This window comes from Pelophylax lessonae (genome assembly GCF_965119305.1).
Source record: "Pelophylax lessonae genome assembly, chromosome: 1".
Classification (NCBI taxonomy): domain Eukaryota; kingdom Metazoa; phylum Chordata; class Amphibia; order Anura; family Ranidae; genus Pelophylax; species Pelophylax lessonae.
The window spans coordinates 209,461,283-209,472,771 of NC_138768.1; the positions used below are offsets into that span (position 1 = coordinate 209,461,283).

At 37.9% G+C, this 11,489-nt stretch overlaps 1 protein-coding gene across 2 annotated transcripts in view; it reads right to left on the reverse strand.

Annotated features, from left to right (window-relative positions):
- Positions 1 to 8,100: 8,100 nt before the first annotated feature.
- Positions 8,101 to 11,489, reverse strand: part of AIFM3 (AIF family member 3) — a 123,690-nt gene continuing 120,301 nt past the window's right edge. For both annotated transcript variants that reach the window (XM_082273371.1, XM_082273370.1), the window contains one exon: positions 8,101 to 8,638. In XM_082273371.1, the coding sequence (XP_082129497.1) occupies positions 8,599 to 8,638 (40 nt within the window). In that variant the 3' untranslated portion in view covers positions 8,101 to 8,598. The remainder of the gene's footprint in view (positions 8,639 to 11,489) is intronic.

The following is an 11,489-nucleotide window of genomic DNA, read 5'->3' on the forward strand; positions in this document are numbered from 1 at the left end:
TGAATTTAGTCACCCTCTAACAGGAAGTCAGATCACAGCAGGGGAAGAAAAGGAATTTAGAGATTTGGAGAAGGCTGAGATCAACTGAAGGTTTATTTTTTTGTTTATTGTTTTTTTAGTTAAGAATGCATACTTTAGTAGATTTTTTTTAAACCAGAATTTACTGTCACTTTAAATTGTTAAAGGAAATGATGAATATTAGATATTGGTGTTATAAACAACTAATTTGTATCACACAATTTATTTTCTCAGCACCAATTATTTGCAGAGCATTACAAGGTATGTGCTCACCATGCACATCCATGCCCATGGGAAGCCCATAATGTCCCTAGCACAGTCACACAGACATACACACATTCTGGGGCGATTTAAAGCCTAATTCTATGTTTTAGTAAGCTTTAAATAGTTTGTATGGGCCAAGCTGGTCCAAACAAGCTTTTTCCTTCACAAACACATGCATCAGCTGTATAAACTTTATGTAGTATTAGCTACAAACAGTATACAGCGCTGTGTTCTGGCAGCAGTATAGGGAGGGACTTCCCACCCTTCTCCAGGAACAAAATGGAGCCAGGCTGAGCACTGCTCAGCCATTCACAGGTAGCTTTGCATTTTCTAAATTAGAACAAGCTTACTCTGATTGGCTGTGGTGGATTTTATGATGTCAACTGTGATGTCATTGACCCGACCTTCCCACCACAGTCATTCAGAGAAACACAGTGCTGTATAAAGTACGTAGCTAAGGCTACATACATTTTACGCAGTGCATACAGCCTCTGCATGCGTAAGTTAAGGAACTGGTTCATTTGGACCAGCATGGTTTAAACCAACTGTTTAAATTGCACTATAAAGTTAGGCTTTAAACATAAAATCAGATCTGGAGTACATAGATAATACCTAACACAAATATTAGTCTAACACTTTAATTTCATGCAGATGGGGTCATTATAAGATTTGGAAATGCAATGTTAAACATTGCGCCTATCCAGACTGAGGATTAGCAGCAAGTGTTTCTGGTTCATCAATTTGCCATGAGTCATGTGAAAATAACCACGTTTACATGAGCACCAGCTCCGAGCTATAATTACTTTCTTAAGTGAGGACAAGGTTATGCAAAAATTTTTAACGCTTTATTCACTGAGTTTATAATAGGTGTATTCTTTCAGTATAAAAGGTAATGAGAAACTCTCTGATCTTGTCAGATAGGCATTAGATATTTTTTGGAGAAGACTGTTGACAGGACTGCAGACATTACATGTTAACATCTTTTGCATCATTAACTATTTTATGATCTTAAATTTTGTGCCTAAATTTTAGATAGTTTATGATAGTTTTTTTTTTTTAAAAGTTGTATGGCATTCCGTTAACATGTTTTTGAAAGCTAGAGAAGGACAGGATTACAGCCTCTTTGTAATCCTGTTGGATTTGGTCCCAATTAAGACAAAAGGTGAAAGGAAATGTCTACAACAGGATCACAGATTGGGATGGGAATACTAGAATCATTGAAATATGAATGGAGGACGGCAGAAAAAGACCAAGTGGTCCATCGAGTATGGTCTTTTTTAATAGACTGGTGAAAGTTTTTTTACAGCTGTATGTCTGCATATTGGAAGTATTCCCCTTACTTCCTGTCCTGGTGAAGTGAAGGAATATCTCCCCAGTGGTCATACAGATTAGTTATCCTATTTATTTTCCTTTACTTTCACCTTGTAATCCTGAGAATAACCCACTTCTAGTTCTTGCATGAATACACTTATCTACACTTATCCATTTTATCTAAGGGGGGAACCTTTGTTCATCTCCATTACATGGTGGTTTATTTTAGTTTACAAAAGAAAGATAAGGTGACAGTGACAAGGACATCAACAGGTATTTTTCTGTACTCAGACTGAAAAATAAAAATGAATGCTACCACCACATCTAAGGACTAGGCTGCAATATGTTCTTTTTTGTTTTTGGGTTTAGATACGCTTTAGGTTTCTATTAACATTTAGCCCAGGTTCACACTGCTCCAACATGAAAGTCGTGTGACTTCTGATCCAATTTTGCCCTGCAACTTCAGTCCGACTTTGATCCGACTTAAAGTGACTTTTTACACTTGGCATTGAAGTCGTATCAAAGTCAGACCAAAGTAGTGCAGAAACCTTTTCTAAAGTTGAGGAACTTGTGTCGAATCAGTTAAAACGGCTCTCATAGGAAAAACATTAATTTGTACACGTCATGCAACTGATGCTCTCACAAATCGGATCCCATGTCGCACCACTGTGAACCAGGCCTAATTCACAAATGTGCATGTTATCTTAAGTTAATAATAGCAAAGTATTTTTCCAATTTTTTACACATGATTTTCTGCTTCTTTCTTAAAGCCATAGAATATACACCAGTGCATAATCATAATGTATTATTTAAGGACCAGTGACAAACCAGTCAAAATGGATTAAATTGTCTAGCTGGTAATACACTTCCTTTTTGGAATGAACAATATACATTGCACAGCAGATAAGTACTATCCTGGCTAACATTTTCTTTTCAAAACAAACTCCAAGTACGTACAAAAAAAAGCACAAATTTCTACAGGTATGTGTTCATAAAAGAAACAGAGAAATACAATTCAAAGCGATTTTAGGCCCCTTACACACAGGGCAGGCTCAATTGGAGTCCGCCTTCTCAGTTGGTAATCTGTCTGCTAATACCCACTGAGCAGGTGGATGGCTGGTCGATGTCCACTCTCCTTTTTGGGCACAGACACAGCCCGCTCTCCTTTATGGGTTGTTGAATGTAAATGAACCTATCTGTATACACCTGACTGCCATCCGATCTGCCAGACAGATGGGAAACAGATTTCCATCTGTCTGTTTTCAGTGGATGGGATCAGATGTTGCCGGATGTCAACGGACACATATGTTTCATAGAGGAGACAGGAGGGTCTGATTGGGTCCACCTGTAAAACTGACAGGTGAACCCAAACAGTTTGCCTGTGTAAAAGGACACTTACTTGGCATTTCAATTCTTGCACAGCTCAAACTTGAAGAAGGAGAAGCAGCACACATAACCAATCAGGTATGCTGAAAAGCTCATGTGATAACAAGGGACATGCTGACAAGAGAGCACAAAGAAATTGATAGAAAAGCGCAATCGCTGCTGCTTTTCCTTCACTGTCAAGTCTCAGGTTGGGAGGAGGGACAAAACCTAGTGGTGCTTCATAATTGCAGCAGAGAAAGTCTGAGGAATGATTGAACAGAAATGCAAATACTTTGTTAGGTAAAGCATATACATTTCATCTGTGGATTTAGAGGTTTGTTCGGAGTTCAGCCTTCAGGATCAATCACACAGCAACATAGTACTTCTTTAGAGGCCACTTTTTTATTCTTAAAACCTGTCATCTTAGTACAAACTCAATAATGAATATTTTATAGCTTTTTACAAAAACTGACTAAAATCTGCTTTCTTTCACAGTTTGTTGTCCCATTTCTGTCATAAATATATACATTTTATTGGTTACCAAACGTAATTCCTTATAAAACATAATCATCAGTTACAATCTCTATAATTAAAACAAAGATTAAAAAAAAAAAAAAAACTTTGGCAACCTTATATTTTGTATTTTACTGCAATCTATATACAACATAGGGTTCTTTTTTTTTTTTAAAGAAAATACTATTAACAGTTTTTAATATATAATGCAAAAATATATCTGGACGTTATAAATGACTATGTGATATACTCTATCTAGTAGAAATAATGCATTCATTGTATTAATATCATTTGGTTATGTTGTTTCTTATTCTCTTTTGTATCTATGAATATATATCCACTTTAAGGTGCATGCACAAAAGTAGTTGTACAGAGCTGCATTCTGCACATCTACTTACAAGCAAGCAGGCCAGCATCAAGGACTTACAAAAACAGGACCATTGGTCTTAGGCCTCATTCACAAGGACGCTGAGACTCATTGTCTATAAATAGCAAAATGTCCCCAGCACTAAACTATGTGGAAAGCAACACTGTTCACTGTCCCAAATTAATCCGGTGCAGCCGTAAAAGTTAGTACATGAAATGACTATCCAGCAAGCAACCAGTGTACACAGTACTATCCGGATATAGGTGATACCACAAAACCTCCACAATTGTATTGAACAAGAAATGATTGAGATAAAGGTTAAAATAAGGATACCAAGCCGGAAAAATGGAGCTGGGCCAATGTCTGCTGAGTCCGGTGGATGGAATGAAAAGGGCCACTGGAGTGTGGTAACCAGCCACTGTGTTGGGCCACGGGCATTCGGAGCCAAGCCGGCACCCGTCAGTACTTCTATGTGATGTCACAATGACTCAGAAACTCAGGAACAGAAGTGCCATAACTGGAGCAGAAAGCTGATCCAACCAGCCTGGAACGCAAGGGGAGAGCGTTGCCGTAACGATGCGTTTCGTGCACATGCGCTTTCTCAAGTCACAGAATTGATGGCAACAGTGATATTTAAAGGCCATGGATGAGATGGGTGGGAGTGGGCAGAGCCAATTTACTTCCCAGACTAACATTAACACATCAGGGCTGTTGGTTATTGGCTGTGTGCAGCACTACTAACATGTATCATGCAAAACATCGTATACATAACAAAAATTATATTATAAAACGTGTGCATATGTATGTATATATATATATATATATATATATATATATATATATATATATATATATATACACAAAACTGTGCCCAATACACACGGGACAAAAATTCATCACTAAACTACATCCCCACCTATAGGTAAAGAAATAATTATAGGCAGCACCAGCTGTTAGGATAACAATCAAGGTGAAAGGGGGGGGGGAAGAGGGGAAATGGTTGAAAAAAAACTATAACCAATTCCCGTATGCGCAAGAGTAGGCTATATTTAAATGATGGTATGCACTCCATGGCTCTCATTGAGGCCACAATGGGAAAAAGAACCGAATTTGAATATCCAGAACGTCTCTCTTGCACTGGAGGGGGAACCTTTCATTTGCGGTCAATGTGCCATTGGGGATTGCCTCGATTTGCATAACATCCAGCAATTGATGTCCTTCTTGTGTGCCTGTAGGAAGTGGTGAGGAACACTGTGTTTTTCACAACCTTTTAGAATAAGTCTTGCCTATTCGTTTGCGCATAGTGCGTGTTATGTTTCCTACATATAGTAGGTTTCACGAACACTCGAGAACATAAATAAAATATTCAGTCGAACATGTAATACATTTTTTGATGTAAAAAGTGTTGCCTTTGCTATTACTGATGGTAGAGCATCCATGCGTTACGAATTGGCATGTAAGGCAGCCCCTTTTCCTGCATTGGAAAACACCTGTTCTATTGTCAAAGTAGGATCTAATATCTGACATGGGTCTGTTATTGGTGATTTTGAGTTCACTCCAAGCCAGAATATTCATTATCTTTCGTGCTCTCCGAAAGGTGACCTGTGGTACAGATGGTAAGGTGGGGCCTGGTCTTTGTTCTAACTTTAAAAAATGTAAGTGTTTATGAATGATTTTGGAGAATAATTTGTATTGATCATTATAAGTTGTGATAAATCTAACTGTGTTAAATATTCTCCTTTGATGATGTAGTTTTCATATTTTGGCATGAGGGTGTTCTTTGTGAATCAAAGGCCTCTTGTATTTGTAAATTGCCCCCTGTGGGTTTGACATGGTTCCTGATGATGATGGTGTGATCGTCATGAGCTAGAACTAAGTCCAAGAAGAATAACTCATTTGAATCTAAAACGTGAGTAAAAGACAAGCCCATAAAGTTGGCATTACAATAAGCAACAAAGGGGGAGAACATATCTGGGCCACCATGTCAAATCAGCAGGACATCATCGATGTACCTGCCATAAAAAATAAGATGTCTAGCAAAGGGTTTGTTGGCCCAGATGTACTCATCCTTCCAGTAGCCCATTGTTAAATTTGCATAATCGGGGCAAAATTAGCCCCCATAGCTGTACCCCTAAGCTGTAGGTAAAACTGGTCTAAAAATGTAAAATAATTATAAGTTAGACAAAATTCAAAACTATCCACAAAGAAATTGGCCTGTCTTGAGTTAGTTTACCCACTCTTCGTCAAAAAGTATTGCACCGCCCTAAGGCCTATATCATGCGGGATAGACGTGTATAAGGAAGAAAAGTCTAAAGATGCCCACATGTAATGATTCGCCCAGGAATATTGTCTGAGCAACTATATGACTTGACTAGAGTCCCTATTATAAGATATTTGTCTGAGCATCTCTATGACAACAAGATGGTTAACAACAGACTATGGGTTGGAGGAAGGAATCAATATACATTAAAAGGCTGCTAATAAAACTATTAGTGCTGGCCACTATGGGCCTGCCTGGAGGATTTACTAGAGATTTGTGAACCTTGGGGAGGTGGTAGAAGTATGGCATGCTACACACAGAAGGAAGTAAAAAGGATCTTTCCCTAATGTTAAGCACACCATTCTTCCAAGCCTAATCCACCAAGGTTTAAAGTTTTATTTGAAATGTAGGAAGGGGATCGGATGCCAGTGGTGTATATGTATTTGTGTCCATTAAAAGTCGGTAGCCCTCTTGAATGAAGTCCTTTCTATTTTGGACTACCAGGCTACCCCCTTGTCTGCCTGTTTGAACATATTTTTGTGTGCCATCAGGACTGTGAATGGGCTGTACCTAGTAATTGCGGACTATGTGTCTCGGCGCCTGTGTGAATGAGGCCAAAATAGAGCTGTTTATGATAGACAAGTGGTTAATTTAAAGCAGATGTTCTCAAACTTTTGTAACATAGAGGGACCCTTGAAATAACTTTTCGGGCTCAGGAAAACCCTACTGATAATTATTCTACCTACAGCTCAAATTAGTGTGATGGTCACTAGAAAGAATGATCCTCACATTTGTGGTCATTGGGAAGAATTCCCTCCTTACAGATAGCTAAAAGAACACTGGGGTCAATAAGAATCTTAGAGGCAGAAGTTGCTCAATAAACCCCTAACAAGCTCTGGAGGAACTCTAGGGTTCCATGGAACCCTGATTGAGAAAGGCTGATTTAAAGAGCGTTTAGCAATTTCTGGTCGGGTTTCTTAAAAAAAGCCATTCAATACATTGTACAGAGACTGGATTACTAGGGCAGCAAATGATCCCTTATTATAGCTCCTACTAAGATACCTCCTGCCACATCAGCTATTAGTTAAAGAGAGCACAGCAGAGGCAGACAAACTGCCCATGAACATGCACCAACAGATGCAAGGTATAACTATAAATTATATTCTAAACCGCAAAAGTTTTATATGCAGACTACATCATTTCTAGGTACCATGCTAAGATTTAGCAGGAAAATCGTCACATGTTTTGTGTAGTTTTGGATGAAGTAGGGAAAAAGTAAATTTTTTTTATTGCTGTCTGTCCCCCCACTTGTAAGATTCATAGGGGTTGATTTGCTAAAAAAAAATATAGACTGTACACTAAACACAGTGAATTTTGCAAGAAAACGTTCACTTAACTTAGTGAATAAGTTAAAGCTGTGCTGACTTTAACCATCCAATACTGTGCAAACAAATTCAGGTTTTTTTTTACTTGGATGACTGGATAATTAGACATATTCTCTAAGCTAAGTTAAATTTTACATTGCTAAGTGACTTACCTAAACTCCTTTAGTAAATCAACCCCACTGTCTCTATTTGTTTTGGTGACTGCTTTCACTAGGACAGAAAGTAATGGAAAATCTAAAATGTTAGGGCTGGCACCAGAACAATCAGTGCTCGTAAAAATTCCAATGGGGACACCTGTTTTGGTAACAACTAACAGGAATTTCTCCGCACTTTGAAGAAATTACCCCTGACTTTCTGTTGGGTTTCCGAAACAGAAAGGGACATTCTGTAAAACATTTTAACAATTCCCTACTCAATCCAAAACTAAATGAAACATTTTGGCTAAGGATACACTTTAAATACAAGTAGGGGATCCAAGCTGTATTTTCTTATTAATTTCAGGTGAAAGAAACCATCCTGGTATAATTTACCTTTTTACAATGGCTTAAATTGCAGACCTGAAGTTTCTAACAAAGAGCAGCATCATTCTTTAACAATTAACAATACAGATAAAAAACAAAGTGCAATTTATACACCTTACAGTAAATCAGGTTGTAAACTCTGATCCTAATGATTGACACAAATTAGTAAAAAAAAGAAAAAGTCCGGATGTTTGGCTCATTTTTTTTTAAGATAAAAAAAATTGGTCCATGAGATGTAGAGAATAAAAGTGGAAATATGCTTCAGTTCAAGGTCACGTTATTCATTTCACAGAGTAAAATGAATTGGTGTTCTCAAAAATGTGATGCTTCAGCATTCAAGCAAGTTCGATGAATCAAAAAGAAAATGAAATTTGCAGCATCATTTTTAATCCTTTGTAGCTTGAAGAACTCCAGCCTCTACTTCTCATTATTGTCTTTCAGAAAGAAGCACCCTTTTTGATTTGGAGTTCATTGAGGAATATGTAAAAGCCAAACAGGAATTTCATTGTCAGCAGGACCTTTAATATTAAGAATTTCACCGTTCTGCATGCATTATTGTCATTATCTTCTTAATATAGTGTAAATCTCAATTGGCTATGAGCCCTTCCCTGTGAGCCAGGAAATGTCACCAGTTCTATAAGAGAAAAAAATGTGGAGGAATTATTATACTGTATATTAATCTAAACTCCCCTTTTATCAAATGACCCTCAGATTACTATGCTATATAAGTATTTGTGTGTGTGTGTGATTGGTTACAATAATGTGCAAAATATCCAGTCTAATAGCTAAAATTTAATTTGTGACACGTGAAAATACACACTATGCATAATGTTCTATGTCTATGCATTCTTGAAACATAGCATGGTTCTGTCCGGTGGGAACATTCAGGACCTAAAGCTAACCACACACTTTCATGTTCCATCCAAGAGCAGAACAAAAAAAAATCAATGCTAAACAGCCTGGATGGAGGAATCTCTACTGTAAGCTATTGTATTCAAAGATGCAGCATCCGTGGCTGCCGTAATAACTGATCAGTGACTGCATCTGGTAGGATGTAGTCACTGTTCGGTTGAGAATTTTACACCTGGATCAGTTGAATATTGCCAACAGGGCTACCCACTGCTTAAATTTCAGCCAATTTAACAGGAATCAGCTGAAATTGCATCCCTGTATTAGTAACTTAAAGGCTGATATTGAGGCCATTAGGAAACCATTGTTAACCTATTACAAATATATTCTCAAATTTATGCTACCACTGTCTCTTCTCAGATTTACAACCATGTTCAGACCATGTACCCAAGAGCTTATAAACACTTTTGACATTTACAAATCTGTTAAGGGCCTTCAGTTAGTAATCTTATGATTAATAGAATTGCTGTTCTATTGAGGTCACAGTAATTGATTGTAGTAATGATGATCACAGTAAATCCTTCTTAAAACAGAACATTGCTTCCCTTACAATACTAAAAGCAAGGATGCATTCAGTAATACTGGTTTACAACATAGATACAGCCTAATATAATTCCAAACCACATGCACTTGTTTCAGGCTTGGCAATCATCAATGCAGCGCATGGAAACCATGAAAAAGGGCTTGGTGACAAATACATTGAGTCAGATAGATTATGGTTAGGTGGGCTTCAATTAACTGTTTCTGGATGCACAGTCCAGGGGCATACGGAAATAATTTTCATAGCTCTACCACTATATTAAAGGAAGAAATAAACATGCTTTTTTTGGATTGTGAGTAAAGCATTGTCATTTATATACAGTATACCCTTCTGTTATAAGCCTCCATTGTATTTTTCTCTAGTTTATTGGAATTTTTTTTTTTGTTACTTTTAACTAGTTGCCGATCAGTCGCCATCGATATATGGCAGCAGGACCGCACGTTCCCACGAATCGGCTTACCTGTACGGCGGTTTGCCGGAGCAACCCTGGAGGCGTGTGTGTGCCCCCATTCACCAGCGCTGAAGCTGATTCACAGGCCCGGCGGCTGCGATTGCTGCCGGGCACCTGCGATCGCTCCCTGTGGAGAGAGAGCGGCGGTCTGCTGTTGTAAACACAGCAGACCGTTGTTCTCTCAGGAATCAATACAGAGCTCCTGTGTTCCTCCTATTTAGGAACACAGGTCTCTGAGTTGATTCCATAAGCCCATCCCCCTCACAGTTATAAAACACCCCCTAGGTTCACATTTAACCTTTTGATCGCCCCTGGGTTAACCCCTTCCCTGCCAGTGTCATTATTACAGTAACAGTGCATATTTTTAGCACTGATTACTGTAGTAAATGTCACTGGTCCCCCCAAAAGTGTCAAAAATGTCAGTTAGGGATCCGATCTGTCCGCCGCAATGTCCCAGTCCCTCTAAAAATCACTGATCATGGCCATTACTAGTCAAAAATAAAAATAAAATAAAAATGACATAAATATTTCCCCTAGTTTGTAGACACGATAACTTTTGCGCAGACCCATCAAAATATGCTTATTGAGTCTTTTTACCAAAAATATGTAGCAGAATACAAATTGGCCTAAAGTGATGAAAACATTTGATTTTTACTTTTTTTTTTTTATTGGGAATGTTATATAACAGAAAGTGAAAAATATTGTTTTTTTTTCCAGAATTGTCACTTTTTTTTGTTTATAGCGCAAAAAAAAATTGCAAAGGTGATCAAATACCACTAAAAGAAAGTTCTATTTGTGGGGGAAAAAGGACATCAATTTTATTTGGGTACAGCATCGCACGACCGCAAAATTGGCAGGTAAAATGACACAGTGCCGAATTGCAAAAAATGGCCTGGTCATTAAGGGGGAAAATCTTCCAGTCCACAAGTGTTTAAAGAGTATGTATAACCAAAAGCTTTTTATGGATAGAGTAGGAAAGGGTTAAAACTCCTTTTTGTTGTCTGTGTAGAAAGTTAGAGGAAATCTACCTGAAGGGAACTCTCTTCTTAGACAGTTGTACCCGAAACAGGTGTCCCCTTTCGAAAATGTCTCCTTACCTCTTGTTTTGGAGACAACTTTAACATGTTGGATTTCCTCTCACTTTCTTGATAACAATGGTCACTAATACATATAGAGTGGTGAATGTCCCCAATGGGAACACAAGATAGCAATCAAAATTGACCCTTCCCACTCTATCCCAAACTAAAAAAAAAAGGTTTGCTTAGAGACACACTTTGAGCCCACATCACCAACCTATCTGGTTTTGCTTTATGTTATGCTGAGTAACCAGCCTTCAGCGAAAAACCAAATGGAAATGCAGTTTTTGTTTGGAAAGAGCTTTGCTTAAAGAAATGAAGTCCGTGGTACAACTTTTACAGGATTTATTTATCATTTCAATTCCTAATTGTAAATTATCCCATTCAAATGGACTTGTTCTGTTGAAGATGTTTCACTACTCATTCAAGTAGTTTCTTTAGTTCTAATGAAAATAAGCATGTAAATGCTGGAATAAGTTTCTGACATGCATTCAAACTTAGGAAGCTA